Source organism: Cucurbita pepo, chromosome 18 (genome assembly GCF_057944985.1).
Source record: "Cucurbita pepo subsp. pepo isolate OVF chromosome 18, ASM5794498v1, whole genome shotgun sequence".
NCBI classification, from domain to species: domain Eukaryota; kingdom Viridiplantae; phylum Streptophyta; class Magnoliopsida; order Cucurbitales; family Cucurbitaceae; genus Cucurbita; species Cucurbita pepo.
The window spans coordinates 10308845-10334070 of NC_141815.1; the positions used below are offsets into that span (position 1 = coordinate 10308845).

General features: G+C 39.5%; 8 protein-coding genes across 9 annotated transcripts; 2 read left to right on the top strand and 6 right to left on the bottom strand.

Moving 5' to 3' along the window:
• Positions 1 to 391: 391 nt before the first annotated feature.
• Positions 392 to 1008, bottom strand: LOC111779875 (uncharacterized). Its single transcript, XM_023660054.2, has one exon. The coding sequence runs from the start codon at positions 920 to 922 to the stop codon at positions 551 to 553; it is 372 nt and encodes a 123-aa protein (XP_023515822.1). The 5' UTR covers positions 923 to 1008; the 3' UTR covers positions 392 to 550.
• Positions 1009 to 2283: 1275 nt separating this feature from the next.
• LOC111779874 (uncharacterized) lies at positions 2284 to 3011 on the bottom strand. Its single transcript, XM_023660052.2, has one exon. It carries the CDS (start codon positions 3008 to 3010, stop codon positions 2510 to 2512), a length of 501 nt encoding a protein of 166 aa, XP_023515820.2. The 5' UTR covers position 3011; the 3' UTR covers positions 2284 to 2509.
• Positions 3012 to 4089: 1078 nt separating this feature from the next.
• Positions 4090 to 4850, bottom strand: LOC111779872 (uncharacterized). Of its 2 annotated transcripts, XM_087119415.1 has the most exons (2): positions 4377 to 4850; positions 4090 to 4346 (listed from the first exon to the last, which is right to left on the bottom strand). In XM_087119415.1, exons 1-2 carry the CDS (start codon positions 4780 to 4782, stop codon positions 4285 to 4287), a joined length of 468 nt encoding a protein of 155 aa, XP_086975541.1. In that variant the 5' UTR covers positions 4783 to 4850; the 3' UTR covers positions 4090 to 4284. The 2 variants fall into 2 exon arrangements, with proteins under 2 accessions (XP_086975541.1, XP_023515817.2); XM_023660049.2 differs by having other exon boundaries at positions 4090 to 4849.
• A 1466-nt stretch (positions 4851 to 6316) lies between these two features.
• Positions 6317 to 7098, bottom strand: LOC147787358 (uncharacterized). Its single transcript, XM_087119416.1, has one exon. It carries the CDS (start codon positions 6946 to 6948, stop codon positions 6523 to 6525), a length of 426 nt encoding a protein of 141 aa, XP_086975542.1. The 5' UTR covers positions 6949 to 7098; the 3' UTR covers positions 6317 to 6522.
• Positions 7099 to 7204: 106 nt separating this feature from the next.
• Positions 7205 to 8413, bottom strand: LOC111779870 (tetraspanin-15-like). The gene is made up of 2 exons (XM_023660047.2): positions 7770 to 8413; positions 7205 to 7672 (listed from the first exon to the last, which is right to left on the bottom strand). The coding sequence occupies exons 1-2, from the start codon at positions 8379 to 8381 to the stop codon at positions 7376 to 7378; spliced, it is 909 nt and encodes a 302-aa protein (XP_023515815.1). The 5' UTR covers positions 8382 to 8413; the 3' UTR covers positions 7205 to 7375.
• Positions 8414 to 9814: 1401 nt separating this feature from the next.
• LOC111779863 (large ribosomal subunit protein mL102 (rPPR5)) lies at positions 9815 to 12395 on the bottom strand. The gene has a single exon (XM_023660039.2). It carries the CDS (start codon positions 12303 to 12305, stop codon positions 10020 to 10022), a length of 2286 nt encoding a protein of 761 aa, XP_023515807.1. The 5' UTR covers positions 12306 to 12395; the 3' UTR covers positions 9815 to 10019.
• Positions 12396 to 15167: 2772 nt separating this feature from the next.
• LOC111779861 (very-long-chain aldehyde decarbonylase CER3) lies at positions 15168 to 20418 on the top strand. Its single transcript, XM_023660038.2, has 11 exons — positions 15168 to 15597; positions 15678 to 15898; positions 15988 to 16220; positions 16338 to 16557; positions 16649 to 16776; positions 18064 to 18320; positions 18413 to 18520; positions 19259 to 19465; positions 19542 to 19652; positions 19730 to 19903; positions 20074 to 20418. Exons 1-11 carry the CDS (start codon positions 15541 to 15543, stop codon positions 20236 to 20238), a joined length of 1881 nt encoding a protein of 626 aa, XP_023515806.2. The 5' UTR covers positions 15168 to 15540; the 3' UTR covers positions 20239 to 20418.
• A 3435-nt stretch (positions 20419 to 23853) lies between these two features.
• LOC111779871 (transcription factor IBH1-like 1) lies at positions 23854 to 24929 on the top strand. The gene is made up of 2 exons (XM_023660048.2): positions 23854 to 24023; positions 24131 to 24929. The coding sequence occupies exon 2, from the start codon at positions 24132 to 24134 to the stop codon at positions 24681 to 24683; it is 552 nt and encodes a 183-aa protein (XP_023515816.2). The 5' UTR covers positions 23854 to 24023; position 24131; the 3' UTR covers positions 24684 to 24929.
• Positions 24930 to 25226: the final 297 nt, after the last annotated feature.

Here is a 25226-nt window from a genome sequence, read left to right on the forward strand (position 1 = left end):
TCTAGACCCTATTAGACTTCAATCGCCTGAAAATGTACTAGGAGATATGACTAATTGTCAAATCCTCCCTACCCAAAAAATTATATATTATGTCATTGTGTTGTCTTGAGCATATGTTATCCGAATATAGGCGATACGATTTTCATTCGATGTTTGTTAGAAGTGAGTGGTGTGGTGGGTAAAGAATTAGAAGCGAGATTTGGGCTGGAGTAAGGTGTTGAATGACAGCCCAAATGAGTGAAATAGAATATGTATTGTTTTGGAAGTTGAGGACATGTGAGAAGTGGTTAGTGGGGCGGTAGTGGGAGAAATGGGGCTGTGTCTGCTTTACGTAATATTATTGGACACTGCATTCTCCTTCAGTGGAGTGGGTGAATATCTGTCTCTCATATTTTATGACAATCTATTCTTTCATAACTGATTTATTAATAAATTTGTGAAATGCGAATACAATACATAGTAGAAATTAACCTTCATCAACCAAACCATTATAGCAAGTTTACTTATTACATATTAATTCGTTACAATACCACATTTTTAATTATCACCCTCATTTTCCATGCCCGCCTCCATACCCCGACCCGTATCCTCCACCATAGCCTGACCCTCCACCACCGCGACCACCCGATCCAGAACCCGCTCGAGACCCGGCATACGAGCCTGCTTCAGATCCAGAATCAGAACCCGACCCAGAAGAAGAAGAACTAGAACTCGAACTTGAGCTCGAACTTGAACTTGATCCAGAGCCAGAGCCGGAACCGGAACCACTTCCACCAAGTCCAATGCCTATTCCAGCTCCAATCCCAACGCCAACCCCACCCAGGTCAAGGCCCAAATCCTTCCTGGCCACGCGGCTCTCGGACACCACAAGAAGGGACGAAACAAGCATTGCAGCAAGAAGCAGGGACTTCCAACTACCCATTATTATTGGTTAATCAAAAGCAGTGTAGGAAGAGGAAATTGAAGCAAATGTTGGAGATGGCAGTTCTGTTTGTGAGGTTAAAGTGAGGAGAAGTATTGGTATTTATAGGGTTATGGGCGCAGAGGAAGGAAGGGGCAGGGCGGAGCATGAGCATAGATGGCAACATGCACTAGTGGAGTAGCATGCCCAAGCTGATCTCCAATGCTTTTTTCCCCTCACTATCTTTTGTTTCGTTTGGAATATTCTGGAACAAATATTTAGGTGTAATTCCATATTGTGTGGTGAGGCTATGCTCACATTGCATATCTTTGTTGGGTGGACATTTCGAGAAGGTGGTGGCTGAGATTTGCATCCACAAAACCACCATACCTATCATCTCGACAGCTCATAATTTGCTTAGGTTTGGTCGGTCTCTCCACTGGGTTTTCATTCATTTTCCACTTCATTATTTATATTACATTCTTTCAACTCACTTTTTGCTCATATCGATTCGTCCCTTATATCAAAATCGATTCAGTGTTAGACGAACACGACTCTCCGCAATAGTATGATATTATCCATTTTGAACATAAGCTCTCATGGCTTTGGTTCTGGGGAATGGAGAGAGTATTCCTTGATTATAAACCCATGATCATTTCCTAAATTAGCCGATGTGGGACTTTCATCATCCAACACCTTCCCTCGAACAAAGTGCGCCTCCCCTTAATTGAGGCTTGATTCCTTTGGAGTCTTATCATTTTTTACTGCCTTCGAAGAGGCTTGACTCCTTTTCTTTTGGAGTCCTTTGTTCGTTATTTGAGGATTTCTCAATCTATTGGCACGACTAAATTTAAGGCATGACTATGATACCAACAATTGAGAGTGAGTCCCATATTGGCTAATTTAGGGAATGATCACGGGTTAATAAGTGAAGAAATACATATCTATTGGTATGAGGCCTTTTAGGGAAGTCCAAAGCAAAGTCACGAGAGCTTATATTCAAAGTGGACAATATTATACCATCATGGAGAGTCGTGATTCCTAACAAGGTATCATCAGAGTCATGCCCTAAACTTAACCATGACGAACAAAGATTGTGAGCCTCAAAAGTGTAATAAAAAAGTGACTAAAGTGTCGAACAAATGGTTACTTTGTTCGAGAGCTTTAAAGAAAGAAATCGAGCCTCGATTAAGGGAGGTTTATAGTATATTGGATTGTTGGGAGTGAGTCCAACATTGACTAATTTAGGGAATGCTTATAGTATATTAGATTGTTCGGAGTGACTTTACATTGACTAATTTAAGGAATGATCATAAGCTTATAATTAAGTATGAGAGTTGAGCTTATGCTCAAAGTGAACAATATTATCACGATGAGAGTCGTAATTTTTAACACTATATTATTAGTGTTACGAAGTTTCATAATGATATGATATTATTCATTTGGAGTATAATACACCATTTTTCTTCTACTAATTATTTGAACTTGAACGACAAGAGAAAATCATAAGCTGCTTACATAATGACATAAACTATTTATAGTTACTAATACCATCCGTAGCTGTGGTTTTTATTCGATGTCCTAATTTTGGTCTTTGACTCTTTGGTCTCAGTTGTTCCCCCCTTCGCCGTATCCACGTCCCTCGCCATAGCCACGACCCTCCCCATAACCCTCTCTACCGGAGCCCTCGCCATAGCCACGACCTTCACCATAACCCTCTCCGCGGCCGCCACCACCACCACCGCCATAGCCCGAACCACCATTCCTGTAATTCCTTCCCGAATCCGAGCCTCCACGTGACCCAGCGTAAGAGCCAGCATAGGAACCAGCTTCTGAGCCTGCACCGGAGCCTCCATAGCTAGAGCTTGACGACTGTGACGACGAATACGACCCAGAACCAGAACCCGAGCCACTTCCACTGCCACTTCCACTTCCACTTCCACCGCCTAAGCCCAAGCCCAAGCCAACACCAAGGCCAACTCCCAAGCCACCAAGGTCAAGACCCAGGTCCTTCCTGGCCACACGGCCTTGTGACTCAATCGCAGACATACAGACCACGAAGCAAAGAACAGCAATTGACCTGATGGAAGTCATTTTGTGAAATGTCATTAGATGTGTACATTGCAAAATTGGATGAGGTATTTATAGCATACAATGGAGGCATGGGGGTGAGTGTAAATCCTTGCTGTACCATTGTTTTGTCTTTTTGTGGCTGAAAGCGGCCGAGGTTCCGGTTCAGATTTGGACAACCCACTAATCAGTATGGTGGCAGTATGCTAATCTTTACTACGGGCAAAACCACACAAAATTACATTATTAATTTTCAAATTAAGGTTCAAATTCTCGCATTGTTGATAATGCTTATTGATTGCTAATTAATTAATTATAAGATAACCCTCCATGAACTTAGTGGACGACTCTGATTGTATTTATTATTATATCATTTTAATAAATTAAACAACTTCCCACGTTTTAAACAATCTCCATTCTTATTTTCATAAACAATTCTTTTGAAAATATATTAGAGCATGAAAATTATTATTATTCTTTAATCAATTTTTTGACCAACTAAGATTAAATTTTTTTAGACCAAAATGGGATAAATATAACTAATCTTAAAGATATTTAGTACTGAATTATAGTTTACCATATATACCATATTTGATATTTTATTATACGTAAATATCTAGATATTTTTCTCCTGAAAGTATCTTTCCATATGTTGTTTTATTTATTTATTATTATTTTTATATTTTTGTAATTTATTTGATTATACGGTAAAATAAATGAAATGAAATCCAAAATTTACCGTGCAGGTATGAATATGATATTTTTAAGTTCAAAATAATTTAAAATAACATATAAATCACACAATATTTTTCATTCAATTATGAATAGAAATTTGAACTTAATAAATATATAAATGTAATTATTTGGATCATTAATTTTGTTTGATGGGTGTAGATATCAGATATTAGTTAATGTCTAAAAGTGTTAGAAATATTGTTTATGAGAATTTTATTTGATTTAATAAGTATTTAAATGGCTGTAATTATAAATTAAAATTAGTATTATTTAATATATGGATATATAAATAAATTCATTAATCAATTAAAAAGTAAATAATTGAATTTAATTACTATGAATAATTAAACAGTAGTGAATATATAGGGTTTAAAAGAGGTATATTTGGCATATAAAATTGATAAAAGTCTACATTAATATAGTTTGAAACATACAAAAACATGAAAATCTTAGAACAATTTAACGGCTACTAAAACACGCACACTGACACGAATCATCATCTTTTATTTAAATACATAAAACTAAGATGATCTAGATCAATACGACGTCGTATAACTATTGTTTTTTATTTCATTTTTTTAGTTGCCTCCGCCATAACCGCGACCCTCGCCATAGCCATGACCTTCCCCGTATCCTTCTCCTCCGCCGTTGCCGCTTCCTCTGCCCGAACCTCCGCCGTATCCCGAGCCAGATCCCGACCCTCCATTCCTGTTTCGGCCAGAAGCTGAGCCTGCCCGAGACCCAGCGTATGAGCCAGCTTCAGATCCAGCTCCGGACCCGGACCCTGAGCCTGCCCGAGACCCAGCGTAAGAGCCAGCTTCAGACCCAGCTCCGGACCCGGACCCTGAGCTCGAGGAGTACGATGATGATGATGAAGATGAGCTGGAGCCAGATCCGGATCCGGAACCGGATCCGGAGCCACTGCCACCTAAGCCTAGGCCTATTCCGGTTCCAATTCCAACACCGAGTCCTCCAAGGTCAAGGCCGAGATCCTTCCTGGCCACTCGAGCTTGAGAGACAATGGCGGAGAAAGAGAGTAAGAAGCAAACAACAATCAGGGAGTTGATTGAAGCCATTGATTAGAGAATTATGGGTTTGTATTGAAACTTCGGTAGGTTTTGTGGTGGGAATTGGGGAGAGTGGAGAGGGGTATTTATAGTAAATTGTCGAAGCTGAGGTGGCCACTGCAAAAAGCTACCGGCGGCAACTTCTGCGGCTGAGAATGCCCCAAATGGTTTAAAGGGTATGGCGTATTGACACGTGTTAAGATTGATTCAGTTGGAGGATTTGGAGAATGGAAAGTGGATATCATTATTGAATAATATTGGTTGCCGACGCCCTCTCCCTCGGTTTGCCCACTAAGTTTAGTGGACTCCAATCCGATACCCGTTCATGGATGTCGTGTCTATCTAATAAAACAAATGAGGGATTTAATTGAATATATGGTAGCCACTTTCATTCACCTCTGGGCTAATCTATGTGGCCTGTTTGACGAACGCCAGCGCGATTCCAGAGCACTTGTGTCTACAATCGGTGCTTGACTGCATCACGTGGTTCCAAATTAGTGTCCGACTCGATGATCGCCGCTCGGCTAAAGATACAATAGTATACCAACTTCATTGACTTTTTTACCCTAAATAGGTATCAAGCCTCATACATGATCTTACGACTTATAGCGTAAAAGTTTCCTTGATGGTGACATTAGTTAAGATGCCCATAAGCTGACACAAAACTCTTACGACTATAAAAAATGATAATGTTTTTTAGACTCATTTGATGTCTAATAAATATTTACGTTCCGTTCAATGTTGTTTTTTTCAATATGTTGATTATATAACCGATTTAGTTGTTAAATGTCAAATTAAAAGTAAAGGTTTTCTAAAAAAATTTAAAAAAAATATGCATGTATGATCGATATTACATAAGTTTGATATTAAAACTATTAGGAACTATGGACCTCCACAATAGTATGATATTGAACACTTAGTACATAAGCTCTCATGGCTTATGATCATCTCCTTAATTAGCCATGTATGACTCCATCCCAATAATTTTTCCGGTCATCCCAATAATTTTTCCGGTCATAGAAGCCTCCCCTAAGACCTATAGAACCTTCGAGCTCCTCTTAATCGAGGCTACACTTCTTTCTCTAGAGCCCTTGAACAAAGCACACCTAAAATCTACTGTAACGACCCAGATCTACCGCTAGCAGATATTGTTCTTTTTGGGCTTTCCCTAGAGCCCTTGAACAAAGCACACCTAAGACCTACCTACTGTAACGACCCATAACGACCCAGATCCACCGCTCTAGCAGATATTGTCCTCTTTGGGCTTTCCCTTGAGGGGATTAAAACGCGTCTGCTAGGGGAAGGTTTCCATATAAAGGGTGATTTGTTCACCTCCCCAACCAATGTGGGACATCACATCTACGTTTTTGTTCGACATTTGAGGATTGAATTAAGGGGGTAAGAATCTTTTAGGTGGGAGCCAATGAAATATAAATGTCAATATAAATGTCCACGAAAATGACCACAGAGAAAAGAACATGAACTTGATGAATCCCTTACGCATTTGCATGAAACTCCTATAACAACACATAGTCAACTCATATAAACACAACAAAGTTCACACTTTTAATTAACACTAAATAGGAACCAAATTTTATTCAGTACTTCATACAAAGATATTATCAGATTCAAACTGGGTGGAAGAACAAAGCAAGAACATAATCAGGGATTCATCATCATCCATAGCCTTTATTCATCTATCTGCAAAAATAAGACGACGATTATCCTTATTTCATAACATTTTTTATCTCAGTTTTCGCCGTCATTCCCATAACCATGCCCCTCGCCGTACCCATGCCCCTCTCCATATCCTTCACTGCCGCCAGAGCCGCTTCCCCTGCCAGAACCCGCACCATATCCTGACCCCGACCCCGACCCAGATCCAGATCCCCTGTTTCTGTTTCTACCCGATCCGGACCCAGCGTCAGAGCCAGAGCTGGAGCTTGAGGAGTGCGATGACGAAGCAGAACTGGACCCAGATCCGGAGCCAGACCCAGACCCAGATCCGGAACCTGAGCCACTGCCACCTAACCCCAACCCCACGCCGGTGCCAATACCGACGCCAACTCCGCCGAGGTCGAGGCCCAAATCCATCCTGGCGATGCGGCTTTCTGATACAATGACGGACAGAGCAAGTAGCAAAGCGAGAATGGAAACAGCCCTGATGGAAGCCATTTGTGTGGAAGGAAGAATCAGAACTCAAAAGGGAAGTGTTTTTTTGGGGAAAGCAAGAAGGGGGTATCGAAGGTATTTATAGTTTGTTTTCGAATTCTCTGGAAGACATCGATGATTTGGACAAGTGTTCATAGACAGTGGCCTGGCCGCCCCCCCACCCACTGAGAGCTTAGTGGAATTCCAACACTGGTGGGTTTGAAAATTGAATGATAAATTTTCATATTCGAAGCTAAAAAAACAGAGGAACAAAATAAAATGAAACAAAAACCAACGAATTTAAATTAAGATGGATGAAAATATACATAGGAGGTCAGAAGGATGCTTACGAGAAATCAAAAAGAATGATACAGGCAAAATTCTGCAAAAAGCAATAAAATGAAAGCGCAAAAACTGGCCGGAAATGGGTGTCGTCGCGGCCGTACTGAGGCTAACTCCGGAACTGCTTGACGACGGAGGAGAGGAACAAGATGAGGTGAGCGAGGAAGAGTAAAAGAGAGGCAAGGATGAGGAAAACGCCGAGCTTCCACCATTTCGCCTGCAGAGTTTTGAGAAACCCTGTTTTGCAGGAGAAGCAATTGTAGCACAAATTTCCTCTGTCATTGTCCCATAAATTGCACTCACTTACGTATGGGCTTGATGGGTTTGGTACTCCTTCCTTCTTCGTCCAGAACGTTGCGTTTACATATTCCATTTCGCAGATTGTTGCCGGCGTGCAGCACCCGGCCTAGCACATAAACACGCACGCATACACATCTTAATTCGAAACAGAGTTACAAAACATGGGATTATTGTGGAAACTATAAGGAGGATTGTTGTTTTACCTCAATGGAGGTCAGCTTCTTGAGACTAAAGTCGTAGGATTTAAGCATCAGAGTTCTGGAGACCAAATCATCACAGGCGCCGGTGTCATAAATACAAGATTTAATGTCCTGCCAATGGGCTTCGTCGAAGACCTTCAATCTGAGCCACTTGGGGGAGGCGGCAACAGAGCGGCTCTCCATTTTATACGCACCCACAAGCGCAAGCCCAATTATGAAGATCAGCAACAATGGCACCATGACGATGAGAAGCCCCAAAACAGGGTGGCGAGACCTGAGGAAAACGACGCCATTGCTGATCAGAAACAAGAATATGAGGGCAATGCCGATCTCCACCTGGAAACTGGGCAGCTTCAGAATGCTCTCGCAGTCGGAGTATCTGACGTAGAATATCCACACGATAAACCCCAATATTGGGATCGAGAATATCAGCGTCATTGTGGCCAACGCCTTGTCCAAGTTGTTTATTTCAAGAAATGGGTTTTTGTTTTTTGTCGCCGGGACATCGCCGCCGCCGCTGCCCCCGGCTTCTTTGTCTGTGCAGGGCTTGTCTTCAACCGGCACGATTGCAACGGCTTCCTCTGCAACGACGTTTGCATTGTTATTCTCTGCCATTGTTATTGATTAGAAAGTAAAGATGGCACCCAATCCAGCAATGTAAGTCATGATATATATAGATGAGATGATATGCGTGTAATTAATGTGTAATAATTATGAGTTTTTGTTATAACAAGTCAAAGGTGGAAGGTTTCATGGTTTTGAGGAGATGAGAAATAGTAGGAGTAAGCTTAGAACTAGTTTACTCGAGCTATTTTGACGACTCCAAATAAAAATCTTTATTTATGAATTTATTGACACAGTCCAAAACTTTAACTATATCTACTTTACTTCCCATAAGTTAGGAGATTAATGATATTTTGAAATGCAATTACACTCCATTTAATAATTTTTGTTTCAGGGTGAAATAATGGCACATGTTATGTAGATTATTTTCCTGGAATAATGGCTTCTCTGGATTTACCTGTTCGTCATGTTCCTCCTCTTCGTCTTCACCATCTTCGCCTTCACACCGTCCCCGCCAACAACAACGGCGCTCGAAAAGTCCTCTCCAATAGAGGCTACAAGGAGTACATGCTCAGCGATTACTCTCAATAGCTCAAGAATTCAACTCTCAGTGACCCAACGTGTAGACATGGTTTTGGTGGACGGTCATACACTACATATTGACCCAATGTGAAATAGTAAAAGGCTTATCTAGGATGAAAGCATGTAAAAAGGGGTAGAGGGGTGGGTTTGGAACAGCCATGCAACTATGAACAACAGGTCTGGACAAGCTAGACCAGGACATCTGTCACAAGCAACACACCTTGGACAAGCAAGGCCAGGACATCGGACAACACACCTTGGACTGCTTATCTGTCACAGGCAACACACCTTGGACAAGCAAGGCCAGGACATCTGTCACAAGCAACACACCTTGAACTGCTCATCTGTCACAGGCAACAATCTTGGACAAGTAAGAGCAGGACATCTGTCACACACAACATACAACCTTGGACAAGTAAGAGCAGGACATCTGTCACACACAACATACAACTTTGGACAAGTAAGAGCAGGACATCCGTCACACACAACATACAACCTTGGACAAGTAAGAGCGGGACAAAGTAAGAGCAGGACATTTGTCACACACAACATACAACCTTGGACAAGTAAGAGCAGGACAAAGTAAGAGCAGGACATCTGTCACACACAACATACAACCTTGGACAAGCATGACCGTGAAATTTGCAAGAACAATAAGGAGAATCGCCACCCGAGATGGAAATGAAGTCATTAAGTTATTTGATTTTCTTAATTAGGAGGCCAGGGTCCCTTCGGCTACAGTTATGCTCTGTTTGATTTTCTTTCATTTATGCTCTGTTTTGCTTTTGTTCTTGTTTCGCATGTAGGGATGTATTTACTGCTAATTGCTTTCATTTGGAATATTTTGAATCTATTAAATCGTGTTAAATCATCAATTAGAAAATGGTGATTACATTTCCAGGTTCTTCAAAGAAAATCAAAGCCCTCAGTATTCATCAACTGAACAAATTAAAAACAGGGGAGGAAAAAAGAACACTAGAAAGATCAAAGCTACAATTTGAGTATATTGGATCGAATAACAACCCAAGTGTTATTCAAGGCGTGAAGCATGAAATATCATTCCAAAGGAGAAAAAGGGAAAACAGGGGAGGAGGAGTTGATAATCAATCAAGCAGCAGCTGGAGAAGCTTTCTTACGCCGAATTCTGTCTCCACCCTTGATCATTCTTGAGAGAATATCAGCTTGCTTTGTGTGCCCTTCCTGATTCAGGCTATTGATCAGATCATCGCAGCTGCTCCACTCCTTGGCCCCTCCTTTCTCCATTATCTTGCATAGAATTGAGTATGCATTCAGCGTCTTCCCCGCTGCCAACAGCGCATCAAGTACTTTCTCATAGCTTGAGACTTCTATGTTGCATTCTCTTTCCAACCCAAAATCTAAAAGCTTAAGAGCAGCAATGGTCTTCCCCTTTTCACAAAGAACAGATAAAAGACTGTCAAAATCAGGTGGGCAACTGCATCTCATAAGCAAATCAACTCGTCCCAATGCCTCTTCCACATGACCTCTCATGAAAAGGGCTTCCAGAATCTTGGCAACCAAGTCCATGTTTTCTGTTATTCCTTTATCCAACATACTGTTCATCACTCGGCTAGCGGTCTGCACCCTCCCATCTGCAAATAGACTTTCCATCACCGATCGAAACAACGCCGAATCAGGGTAGTGTCCGCTTTCAATCATGCTGTCCAAAGCTGTCTTAGCATCAGCTGGTTCACCTTTACTTAAGTAGCTCTTGATTAGCAACTTGTAAGATTCTGCATCCCTAGAAACACTCTTCCTACCCATGATTTTCAAGATTTCAAATGCCAATTCAGGATTCCCTTCTTTGGAATGGCCACGGATTAAATTATTGAATGCAACTTCATCCTGGATACCCTTCTTCAACAACTGCCGGAAAAACGTTTCAGCTTTTCCAGTCTGCCCATGGTCGCACAGATACTGAATTATAGGATTATATGCACTAGCCTCCATTTCCAGAGTACTTTGTGGTTTCAAAATGATTTCTTTTTCTACAAGCTTGTCAAGCAACTTAACTGCCCGATCATACACTCCGGCTTTGCAACAGTTCTCGATCAAAATACCGTAGTGCCCAGCCTCTGTTGGAATGCTTAACCGAATCATAGCTTTCAGCACATGCATAGCAGCATCCAAATCACCATGCTTGCACTGGCAAGATAACAACCTCATGAAAATTGAATTGTCCTTTGGAGCAATATACTTGTCCACCATTTCTGTCAAAATTTGACGCGCCTCGGACATTTTCTCTGCATCACAGAGACCAGGCAGCAGAGTCGAATAAGTAAAGTCATTTGGCTTCACACCAACAGCCTTCATCTCTTCGAACAATCTCAATCCATCATCTACTCGACCGGAAGAAACATAACCTTTTATCATAGTAGTATAGCTTATCACTGTTGGTAAAAGATTGTTCCCCTTCATCTCAGTAAAGAATTGCTCCGCCTCCTCCATCATTTTGAACCGATAATAACCATTAATCATAGTGTTATATGTAACAACGTCAGGGGCAATGCCTCTAGTCTTCATGTCTTCATAAAACCTCTTGGCTGTCTCAAGCCTCAACGACAGAAAGAAACCCCAAAGCATTACATTATAGGTATGGCAAGTTGGTTCTATGCCTTCATTCAACATAGCATTAAAGTACCTCTTCGCCATCATATACCGCCCCCTCCTCAAAATCACCTTAAACAAAACATTATAAGATTTAATACTCCTTTCAACACCCAATTCCTTCATCTTTTGAAAAATTTTCACGGCCTCCTGAACTATCCCAGCTTTCCCATAACTATCAATCATTATAACGAATAAGTCTTCATCCCATTCAACGCCCTTATTGGGCATATCAAGAAGAATGCAACGGGCATGATTAAGCTTTGAAGCCCTACCCAAAATCTCAATTATTTTGAAATGTGTTCCACGATCATGCTGGAATAAGCCGGATCGCTCTACCCATCGGAAGAACTGGAGGGCATGGTCCGAGTTCTTAGCAGCATGTAACACATTCCAAACAATAGAGTGATCAAATTGGGGAACCAACGACCTAATCGAATTCTGTAAACGTGTTGTCCATTCACGATTTGCCATCATTCTACAAATAATATCCTCTAATTTTTCAGGGTTACGACGGTTACCTCTAGGGATGCTTCGCTTAACTTGGTCGCCGCCATTAACAGCCACCGGTTCCACGGGCTGAGGCACTGCGGCATCTGAACTGACGAATGGATCTTTAGGGCTTTCATTTTGAGTAGCTGTGGTGGTTGGATCTTGAATGGAGCTGAAGAAATGAAGTGAATTGAAGGAGATTGGTTTCGAAATTGAAGAACTGGAAAGAACCTTGAGATGGCTGTAGTGAGGTTTAGATAAAGAAATGTGAGCCATGGATGATAAGACTTCTTCTTCAAATCTCAATACATTTGAACTTTGTACAGACACAGATCTATCGACACAGAGAGAGTGACAGAGCAAAGTCTGTTTAGGGTTTAAGGGAGAAGAAGAAGGAAAAAAAAAAAAAAAAAAAAACCCACGACAGCCCATCCCTATCAAGCAGGACCGGGTTTAAAATTTGGGCCCAAGTCTGCATCAGAGCAAGCCCACCTGAAGCTTAGAACACAGGTTGGCCCATCTCAATTACTCTGCCAACGATTTTTTTTTAAAAAAAAAATATTAAAAATTTTGAAATATAGTATTAAAGCAAAAAGTTTATGTTCCCCATCTTTAAATGTGATTTATTTCTAGTTGTGAAGGGTGGTCGTGGTTGGATAATGGGTAGGGCGATTGCCGAATGGGGTAGGCTCTCTCCATATATTTGTGGCTAAATTGAACTAAATTTTCGATTATCCAAAAATTCAGCCCAACTCAACTTTTAGAGTTTAGGTTAAGTAGTTCAGATAATAAGGTCATCGATCTTATGAACACTCGTTCATTATACGAGCTAGGGATGTAGGGGTGAGTTTTGAGTTTGGTAAGCCCATGGTGGGAAACTTGGGTATGATACCAACAAACGGAATAAATTGCCATTTTCTCTTCATAAATCTTTCATTCTTTTCTACTCGGTTTGGAGATGCCTACCATTCTCTTACTGCATATATGCCTTTAAATTTCAATCTTTATTAAAGATTTTGAAAATTTTACGCTCATTAACGTCGTGTTTGAAATGTCTTAATTTGCATTGAAAACAAATAAGAAGAAAAGAATAGAGTCAGATAGGGTGGCCTCACAAATTAAGGAATTCTAAAAATAAACCTAACTTAGGGTACCCTATGCTATATATTTATGCAAAATATTGCTATATGATAAGTACGATAGATGGTCACACATACTTAAAGCCACATGTTATCCTGTCAACAATCTTATTAAGAATGAACGTGACATCGATGCCATAAAAAGAAAGAGATAGAGATTTCATCGAGTAAGATTCAAAAGGTCGTGTAAATTGAAAGTTGTGAGTAATATAAAGCTTGCCAAATTCAATCATAATTCATATCGGTTGCGTAAATAAAAACGTATGATCAAACTTAGGTGTCCATAATATGGAGGTGATGGGCAGGTGGTTTGGAGATGGCGTTGGGAGTTTAGGCGTTGATGTATGAGTATTGACAAAATTAACATGCAATTTCATTGTATTTATTGCAATATAATCACCCAACTTTCACTGCCCCAACTGCCTGCCTGCCTGCCTGCTTCCATGTGTATTCAATTAATTATGACTTCATAATCATAAACTCCAACATCCTTAAATCTTAAATATAACAACAATTTCTATCTGCTTTCATTCAAACTTTCAAACTTACCTTAAGTTCGTTCATACTATCCATGTGGCTCGTGACATTAGCTTCTTCAAACCATCTAATGAACTATAACCAAAACGTGTTCTATTAATTCTTTCCAAAAACAACCCATATATCAAATTCAAAAATTCAATCACAAATTTGAAAATAATTCGATTAATTTTGAAATAGGCACGTGTATAGTGGATTTTTAATGGTCGGTTTGGAAATTCAAACCCTAAAAGGATCGTTTTTTTTTTTTTTTTTTTTTTTAATAAAAAGTTTATAATTTGAATTTAATTAAAACGGATATATATTTTTAAATATTAAAAATATCAAAGTTTTCAGATATAGTTGGGGCATGCATGTTTTTAGGGATAAATACAATAAAATGAAATTAATTAAGGTTGCTAATAAATAAAAGTATTTTCTTTTTAATTATATTTTTTTTATGGACTAGCATTAATGATGTCGGCCACCTTAAGTTGGAGAGTAAAATTTGAACTCTTTTTTTTTTTTTCAAAGGATATTAATTAAATTAAGTGGAAAATGAAAAATATAAATAAGGCTGCCCTTGTTTAAAAGGGAAATTAGTCAAAGAAGAAAAGTGAGAGGGCGGGCAGGACGGGCAGGGCAGAATTTGAATGCCATCTGGATGATTTTAACCCTCATTTTCCTCCTAAATCACAATCAACCAACCAACCACCTCTTATCCTAATTAAACTTTATTTTTTACTCATTTTTTAAAACTAAATAATGCTGAGTTGGCAGATATGTCTGGTTATTGTTACGGTTACTTCTGGATTTTACTTAAAATTTTAAAACATGTCTATTAGAAAAGGGTTTTCACACCATGATATGGATAGTCTGTCAGGAATCACGACTCGCTCTCATGTCTTTGCTTTGAGCTCTCCAAATGCCTCGTGCCAATGCAGATAGTATTCCTCACTTATTAACTCATGATTTTTAACCAATGTGGGACTCACTCTCAATAATCCTCAACAACGTCTTGTCCTCTTTTCCAAACCGACGTGGAATCTCACACAATTGCATAAACTACATTACAAAGTTATGTACATAAATTCGTAACTGGATGTCCCTACATGGATCCGCTCCTACTTCTTAGAGAAACAAACGACAACCAAAATATAAACCAAAACCAAACGTTGTAACTATAGATGCATAATCAAATGTGATGTCGGTCCATAGTTGTCACTCGCCCTCTCCGCAATATGGAAGTCATTAGTAACGGACAACTTGTAAGCTCCTCGCAGCACAAGCAAAAAGAAAGGGCTATTAAGGGTGTAGGCGTGGACACATGCTCGACGCTTTGAGTAGTAATTTAGTGAGGTTTCAGAAACAACAGCCCCAAGCCAAAAAGGAAAAAGGAAAAAGTCCAAACTAGCCCCTACTCTCCCAACCATATCACGCATTAAATTGAGGGTAGTATTATGTGCCATCACTACAGCTGTGCCACAATATGGGATTCAACTACAGCAACGCGTCTATGGGTATGGGTTTTGGCCGCCACCACAACTTAAGCACCCCCTAACCATAACCAAACACTCCTAACATGTATATATATGTGTGTGCATAAGGGAGTGTGTGAATATGAACTTTGGTCAACTTCTTTGCATATCGCCAATTTGATTCCTTCGCAGCATTTATAAAGGTCACACCTTTGGGACAATTTGGAAAAGCAAGTGCAAGAAGAACAACAAGGAGAAGAAGATTAGAAGATTCCTTGTTTCAGCCAAGCACAGAGCTTTGTTCTGTCTAATTCTTTGCTCTGTTTTTCATTTTTGAGTAGAAAATACACATCCTACACAATTGTTGGTTCCAAAGCAATGGTTGTTGTTGCTCCATTATCATCTTGGCCATGGGAGAACTTGGGGTCGCTCAAGGTATTCAAATTTGATGAAATTACTGTTTAGTTTGGTATTGATGTGCATGTTTTGATACTTTGTTGAATGAATTGATGCAGTATTTGCTTTATGGGCCGTTGCTTGCAAATGGGTTCTACTCGTTATATCAAGACGGGAACATCTTACAAAATTGGTGCCTCCATATTCTTTTGCTCTCTTTACTCAGAATGGGAATTCATGTCGCTTGGAGCTCTTACAGCAACATGCTTTTCTTGACCAGAAACCGACGGATTATTCAACAAGGTGTTGATTTCAAGCAGATTGATATGGAATGGGAGTGGTATACATTCAAATTACACTCACAACTACTTATTTCTATCTGGGTTGGGGGAGAAAAGTTCAAAGATTGAAACTTTTTTCTGTTTTCAGGGATAATTTTTTGATACTTCAAAGTTTAATGGCTTCCATGATGGTGTACCTGTTCCCTTGGCTTGGAAATCTACCCCTTTGGAACACAAAAGGGTTAATTGCAATTCTGATACTTCATGTGGGAATTGCAGAGCCATTGTTTTACATGTTCCATAGATTCTTCCATACCCATTACCTTTTTACTCATTACCATTCGCTTCACCATTCTTCTCCAGTCCCACAGTCCTTCACAGGTGACCCAGCAATTTTTTGAACTTAAATCTCTTCTGGGGTTGTTTTATTTTATGTTTTTTTGTCTTTAATCTCTGAAAGTTTTGTTTTTTTTTTGTTTTGTTCTGTTTCCAATAAAGCTGGAAATGCGACATTTCTAGAACATCTTGCGTGGAGTTTGGTAATTGGGGCGCCAATTCTTGGAACAAGTCTTCTGGGTTATGGATCAACGATCATGATCTTCTGCTACGTTTTGGTGTTTGATTTCCTCAGATGCTTAGGGCTTTCCAATGTCGAAATTGTACCACATCGGCTGTTTGAAGCAGTCCCAATTCTTCGATATCTTCTCTACACTCCCACGTAAGTAGGGGTTATTTCTTTTTGTTACTTTTGTTTTTGGCATTGGTCAAAGCTGAATGAGTAGTGTTGGTGTTGATGGGGATTGTTTTAGGTACCATACTCTTCACCGTACAGAGAAGGGGAGCAATTTCTGCCTCTTCATGCCTCTCTTTGATGCCATTGGAAACACAGTTCATAAGAACTCATGGGAATTGCATAAAGAGATGAGCTCAAAAGCGGGTCCGTTTCCCATCTCTCCCTTTCTTTTCTGCTCTATTTTTGTTTGACATTACTTTTCTTACCAAAACCCAACTCGATTCAGTCATCCTCATTAATGGGGGTGGCTTACAACTTTTCATTGAAGTGCTAAAGTTCATAAAGATACGGCTCTCATGTTCACGCCTTCAAAAGGGTTCGTAGTGTGCAGATTTTAGGAGTAAAATCATTTATGACGGTGTTAAATGCCCAAGTCCACGGCTAGTAGATATTGTCCGTTTTTGTAACGACCCATATCCACCGCTAGCAGATATTGTCCTCTTTAGGCTTTCCCTTTCGGGCTTCCCTTAGAGGAAGGTTTCCACACCCTTAGAGGAAGGTTTAGGGTTGGATCAAATGCATCCCTTAGAGGAAGGTTTCCACACCCTTAAAAATGGTATTAGAGCCAGACACCGGACGATGTGTCAGCCTTCTCGTTGTTCCCCGAAGGGGGTAGACACGAGGCGGTGTGCCAGTAAGGACGATGGGTCCCAAAGCGGGGTGGATTTGGGGGTGGTCCTACGTCGATTGGAGGAAGAAAAGAGTGACAGCGAGGACGCTGGCCCCGAAGGCGGTTGGTTGGGGAGGAGAACAAACCACCATTTATAAAGGTATGGAAACCTTCCCCTAGGCGACGCGTTTTAAAGCTTTGAGGGGAAGCCCAAAGAGGACAATATCTGGTAGCGGTGGATCTGAGCCGTTACAGTTTTTGTTCATTACATGATGTCGTCAACCTCATGGTTTTAAAACGCATCTATTAGGGAGATGTGTCGTCAACCTCATGGTTTTAAAACGCATCTATTAGGGAGATGTGTCGTCAACCTCATGGTTTTAAAACGCATCTATTAGGGAGATGTGTCCACACCCTTATAATGAATGTTTAGTTCTCTTCTCCAATCGACGTGGGATCTTACAATTCAACCCTCTTGAATACCAACCTCCTCGTTGGAACACAACTTAGTGTCTGGTTCTGATACCATTTGTTACATGTTGTCGTCAGCCTTATGATTTTAAAACATGTCTATTAGGGAGAGATTTGTATGCTCTTGTAACAAAAGCTTCGTTTCCCTTTTAAATCGACGTGGGATGTCACAACACTATTAGAAATTCATACCGTACCTTTCCTCGAGAAAATAAAATATGAACAAGGCTTGGTTTTAGGAAACTTTTTAGCCAATTCAATAGATTTGAATTATAGGTTGATAGAAAGTGTAGAATTTGTTGAAGCAAATTAGTAGATGAAATTTAATTTGGGTTTTACAATAAATGCAGGAAAGAATGGGAAGGTGCCTGACTTCGTATTTCTAGCCCATGTGGTGGATATTACTTCATCAATGCATGCGCCATTTGTGTCAAGATTTTTCGCTTCACGTCCCTTTGTTACAAAGCTGTCCTTGTTTCCATTATGGCCCATTGCCTTCATAGTGATGCTTGTCATGTGGGGACGCTCAAAACCCTTCCTTTATAGCTTCTACAATCTTAGAGATTGGCTTCATCAGACATGGGCTGTTCCAAGATTTGGGTTTCAGGTAACTTCTTCAATCTCATAATTAAGCTCTCATTTACTAAGAGAAACAAAGAAGTAATTTGGTGGGGGTGGGGTTATTGTTGTTTATGGCAGTATTTCTTGCCATTTGCAAGAGAAGGCATCAACAATCACATAGAAGAAGCAATTCTGAGAGCTGACAAGCTGGGGGTTAAGGTCATCAGCCTTGCTGCACTAAATAAGGTAGGCCTCTGCCTTTATGTAACTCTGATCATCTCTGAATAGGGTTGGTGGAGGACATTAATTCCTTTCAATGGGTTTCATCTCATATCTTGTGACGACATGAATCATGTTCTTTCATTTAAGACTGCTGCTCTTAATTAATTCTTTACCATACATTCAATTTATTTTACTTTTTTTTAATAAAATATTGGCCCATAATGTCGAGGATATTGGTTAATTGAGTCGAAGAACATGGATTTATAAGCAAAGAATAGATCTTCATTGGTATGAGGTCTTTTGGGAAAGCGAAACCACGAGAGCTTTATGCTCAAAGTGGAAAATATCATGTAATTGTAAAGAGTCGTGATTCCTAATATGGTATCAGAGTCATGCCTTACACTAGCCATGACAATAGAATCCTCAAATATTGAACAAAGAATTGTGAGCCTCGAAGGTGTAGTCAAAAAATGACTAAAGTGTCGAACAAAAGGTGTACTTTGTTTGAGGGTTTCAGAGAAAGAAGTCGAGTCGAGCCTCGAGTAAGGGGAGGCTATTCGGGGGCTACATAGACCTCAAGGGAGGCTCTATGGTATACTTTGTTCGAGAGGAGGATTGTTGGCAAGCCCAAAGCAAAACCACGAGAGCTTATGCTTAAAGTGGACAATATCATATCATTGTAGAAAGTCGTGATTTCTAACACATAATCCTCATAATAAAGTTCGAAAGCAATTAAGTGTGAGTGGTTAATTTTGTGAACAGAATGAAGCTTTGAATGGTGGAGGAACACTTTTTGTGGAGAAGCATCCAAATCTTAGGGTAAGAGTTGTGCATGGAAATACCCTAACAGCTGCAGTGATTCTTAATGAAATTCCAAAGGATGTTAAGGAAGTTTTTCTAACCGGTGCAACTTCCAAGCTCGGACGAGCCATTGCTCTCTACCTTTGTCGGAGGAAAGTTCGAGTCCTTGTAAGTCTCTCTTTACTCGAGAAATTATTCAATGAAACTGTTACAATGTGATGAACGAGGTTTAAATTTGTTATAGATGCTTACACTTGCGACCGAGAGATTCGAGAAAATACAAAAGGAGGCCCCTACGGAGTGTCAAAGCTACTTGGTTCAGGTAACCAAGTACCAAGCTGCCCGCAACTGCAAGGTAATAGGTTGCCATGAAATCTTTATTTATGGCTATTTCATGTCAACTGATGGTGATGTGTTGTGAAAATGAAACAGACATGGATCGTGGGGAAGTGGATCACTCCAAGAGAGCAGAGTTGGGCCCCAAGTGGTACTCACTTTCATCAATTTGTAGTCCCTCCCATATTGGCTTTTAGAAGAGATTGCACATACGGTGACCTGGCTGCCATGCGATTGCCCGACGATGTGCAAGGCCTGGGCAACTGCGAGGTAAGCATCAATTATGTTGAGAATTATTGGAGGAGAGTCTCACGTTGACTAATTTAAGAAATGATCATAGATTTATAAGTAAGGAATACATCTGCATTGGTATGAGGTCGAGCTTATACTCAAAGTGAACACTATCGTACCATTATAATTAGTTGATGTTGTTTGGGCAGTATACGATGAGCCGAGGAGTGGTACATGCATGTCATGCAGGCGGGGTGGTGCACCACTTGGAAGGCTGGACGCACCATGAAGTTGGGGCATTGGACGTGGACAGAATTGATCTGGTTTGGGAGGCAGCTCTAAAACATGGCCTAAAACCAGTCTCCTCCAAATAAAAAATGTTACCCTTTGATCCTCTCACCGCAATGAAGAAAGTAACATCGATGCATTTCACCATATTGCAAAGCCCTTTTTTGTTCTTTGCATCATGTTACTATATATATATATGTGTATGGTTTGACAACATAATTAAAGAAAGCAGTATCTGATTGCCATGCAATGGCTTAGACTCCAAATCTTGTGAACTCGTAATTTGGATTCATAGTTGTTTGTCATTAACACCCACTTGTTTAATTGATTTGTAGAGTCTTGTGAAGTAAAAAAAAAAAAAAAGAAAAGCATGAAAACATTGAAAAGGTGGCATGTCGTTTGTACGTAGCAAACGTTTGATAACATGGTCCTTTATGTTTGGTTGCGAAAATTGAGGAATAAATCCTTAATATTAGGACAAACACTATCATCACTCGTGACAACAATAATAATATCCCACAAAAAGTCACAAATAACTAGTTTTTATCATGATGGAATAATAAAAAAAAAGGAAAAGGAAAATTCAAACGACTCAATATCAACATTATTTTTATGGATTTAATAATGGTTAGCCATTATAACGTGTGAGATCTCACATCTGTTGAAGAGGGGAGCGAAACATTTCTTATAAGAGTATGAAAATTTCTGTCTAGTAGATGTGTTTTAAAATTGTATGACAAAGCAGACAATATCTGTTAGAAGTGAGTCGGGCTGTTACAAATGGTATCAGAGCCAGATATCGAGTGGTGTGCCAGTGAGGAGGTTGGCTCCCAAGAGGGTGGATTGTGATATCCCACATTGGTTGAAGAGAGAAACGAAATATTCCTCGTAAAGGTATGAAAACCGAGAAAGACAAACACACAATAGGTAATGTCACGATATAAGAAGGATACAAAGCGCCCCACCTTCCTCACTTCACATGGCCACCATTCAATGATCTCTTGGCAATCAAAGGATCATCATAGGACCTCTCTTGCGCTCTTATCTCATTCACCCTACCGTGATTAGTTGAAAAATTAAGGTTTCACGTGGATGTACTTCAAGGGTGAGCTACATAAAATATTGAAACATTTTAATTCAATTTAAAATAAGATGACGTTAATCAAAGCAAAAACAAATTATAGCTTTGGTGTTTGTCCCATAGGTTATGACGTTACATATCGTTTTTAAAACGGTTTATTAGAGAAAAGTTTTCATTATCTGTCTCGATCACCCGTCACTGATCCTCAATTTCTACTTTAAGTCACGAGGCATTGGTCTTTGATCTCAATCATTATCCACTAATCGCCAACGACTAGAATTGGAGACTAGGACAAGGGATCGTAACTAACGATGGGCAACCGAGAGAGCACACCTAAAAGTGCTTTGAAACATAGTTGGAAACATTTTATCCATATTGAAGAGGACACACATAAATAATGTGGGTGGCATGATACATGGCGACATAGCCCAACTGGTTTTGTTTTGAGCTTCACATATTGAGGCCTCGTGTAGGATGACAGACACCAGCTCCTAAAGTAGAGCCGCAAATCACGGGCTGCCATTGATTCTACTTCATTTTAAATATTCTTCAAACATGTCTCAATTAAGTGAATTAAGTATAAATACATTGAATTCCAAATCAAATTATTTCTTAATCAATAATCCGGAGTTAATGAGAATGAATTTGTTTGTAGCATCATCACGTGGGCGTTGTTGGAGGTATTGGCACAAAATGAGTTACCAAGGTGGGTGGAGGATGGTAAAATTAAGCTTTGTTTGATTGAGGAAGAATTGGGCAGCACGTGGATGTGTTCTTGGTGATTTGGGTGCATGAAAAACATCCTTTTTTTTAATCTTTTTTTCTCTTGGCCCCTTCCCACATGCCCTACAATTCCTCATCGCCTAGGACCCATTGCCCCATTTGCATGTTTTACGGATCCTGCCAATCCCAACCAAAGCCCCTTTTGGACGAGCTTGAGTTGACTTGCTTTCCGCCGCTGCCTTAGCTTCTTCAAAAGATTATGTGTTAATTATATAACCTAGCCCAAGATTCAATTTTGATCTCATACATGTGTTTCTTCAATTCAATTTGATTCGATTCAATTCTTCGTTTTGTTTTTAACCCTTTTAAGATACCTGCTCAAGCTCATGTGGGTGTGATTTGATTTTGAAAGGGATGGTCGGTTTTACTATAATTAAGTGCGGTAAAAGCTTTGTAGTCAATCATCATTGTGCTTTCATCCCGATCATACCTTCTTTCAAAAGGATATAGCATTTCGGTTAATTATAAAAGTGTGAGATCCCACATCAATTAGAGAGGAGAACAAAATATTCTTTATAAGGGTGTGGAAACTTCTTCCTAGTAAACACGTTTTAAAACTGTTACACGATACATAATGAACCAAAGCAGACAATATCTACTAGCGATGGACTTGAACTGTTACAAAAGGATATCAAATTTAAATAAAGTAGATGATATCATATCAAAGATAAGTCAATACAGAATGATTTCAATTTAAATGGTGAGTAACGAAATTAAATATTGATGAACTCTTCATTGCGTGGTAATGATTTGACAGTGTTGGTGAGAAGTTGTTTGATAAATCTGTGGTCAGCCCAACTTCCAAACAGTGCCACAACAGCCTTGGGTTTGACCAACAAGCTTAACTCTGCTGCTCAAGCTTCCTCATCATCCCCACTTACAACCTTTATTCATTTCCATTATCATCACCAACCTTTACTTTAACCTTCTATCCATATTCTTCCATTCAGTTTAATCTCAATCATAAATCATAATCTTATCTTATTCGGTCATTTCTATTGGTTCGTAATTAAATTGCATACAAACCCATTACTAGTAAATATTGTCCACTTTGATCCATATCAATCTCAAGATTTTAAAACGCATCTATTAAGGAGAAGTTTTCACACTCCTGTAAGAAATATTTCATTTCTCTCTCCAACCAACGTGAATAGTCTTATTAAGTGAAAGTAAAGACATAAACTTTTTAGTTGCAAATGTATTTAAATTAATAGAAATTCAAAAGAGAAAAAGAGATAACGACATGAAAAAGAAAAAGAGAAAACGACAGCCTCACGGTTTGTATAAATACACTAATTAGAACAGCTTAAGTCCACCACTAGTTGTTTTGGCTCGTTACGAATGATCATCAGTCTTATAGTTTTAAAAACGTGTCTAATAAAGAGAAGTTCCCACATCTTTATAACAAATGTATTACTCTCCCCAACCATCGTGCGATCCCACACTAATCCCACACTACTAATCAACGTTAATATCATCCAAGATACGAACTTTTTAGTCGCAAATGGATTTAAATTAATAGAAATTCAAAAAAAAAGAAAAAGAGAAAACGACAGAAATCTACTTAAGGGGGATATTAAAAGTAATTAAGATTAGATTAATGAATATATGTTGTGAGTGAAGAAGAAGAAAGACAAATGCTAATTGAATTAGGAAAAGGTATTAATTAAAGGGTTAATAGAGACTAATGGCGCCACCTCCCTTTAATTAATCACAATCTCTTTATTTTTTCACTTTATAATTTATAATTTGTTGATATATATATATATATATATATATATATATATATATATATAGAGTGTATACCCTTTAGGGTTTGGTGGTGGGACATTAAGTCCATGTGCTTGCATGTGCTGTGTCTCTCTCTAAATGGCCCACCAATTCCCTCCTTTAACCACATAAATTGGTTTCTGCACATTCTTCTATTTCCCATGCTTTTCTCTCTCTCGGATCTCTAAATCTTCCCAACTAATAATCCTTTCTCTCATTAAACCACAAATTTCCCAGGTATGTTCTTTCTTTTTTTCTAATTTTTTCATCAACTTTTCAATAATGTTCTATCTTTGATCCAATTTCCCCTCATAATTTGTTGTTTTTTTGTTTTTAAATATCAGAATGCGCAATCCCAATTCGTTGAAACGAGATTTTTTGAAGAAATGGCTGATGGGTCTTCAAATATACACAACCACCAACCGAAACATGACCGTCGCCGACAGAAAAAGGGCCATAAAGTTATCCGCCGATGTTGCTTTGGCGTCCTCCAGAAACTGTGCCACTCGTTGGAGCCGAGCTGTCATTGCTGGCACCTCCGTCCATGACGGCAGCTTCCTGGTGGCTAATGGCGTATTGGGTCGTGCTGTATGCGAGAGAATCAAGGAAAGCAGTTCAAAAATCACGCGAAGTTCGTGGTGTAGTGGGAAGATTCTGAAACGGAGCCGCCGTGTGGGGCGGAGGAAAAAATGTAGGAAGGCGGGTGCTGAGTGGATTGCAAAAAGGTTGGTGCAAAAAAGAACAAGAATGCTTCGTGGGTTGGTTCCCGGAGGTGAATTTATGGATGAAGTTTCGTTAATTGAAGAAACCCTAGATTACATTTTGGCTCTTCAAACTCAGGTTGATGTCATGCGGTGTCTTGCAACAACTGCATACGTAGCGCCACCATCATTATGAGTATCCAAATTTATACTTCTTTTTTGGCCAACATTGGTATGATGAATGGATGGTGAAAGTTATGGGCTTTTGCTTTAAACATATGTATAGCTAATTGGGAGTTAAATGTAGTGATAATTTGAAAACATTATGTTGTACATATTAAATTTTATGTAAGTTAAGACATATATTATTACCCTTTTTAGAATTGGGTTCGTTTAAAAGTTTAAAGTCATTTAATTTATACACATTATTGGATTGGGTATTCATTGGTGTGAGTGAAAATTGAGTATGTGAAAGTATGGTGTGTTTTCTTTTTTCTTCTGGCATTGCGTGTATGAAGGAAGATGGTGAGAGTGGAAAATTGAATATTGTGTGTGAGGGGGTTTCCTATTGAAGGCATTTACTTGGGAAAGAGGGGTGTTGAGTGTGTGAAGGTTTTTCCCCAAATCCAAAGTTGATGGATGAGAGGGGGGTGAGTATTATTAATGCATGTGGGTTTGTTGGGTGTGTCCATATTTTGAGTGAGGATTTAAACTTCTAACCAGATCGATCGATGGTATA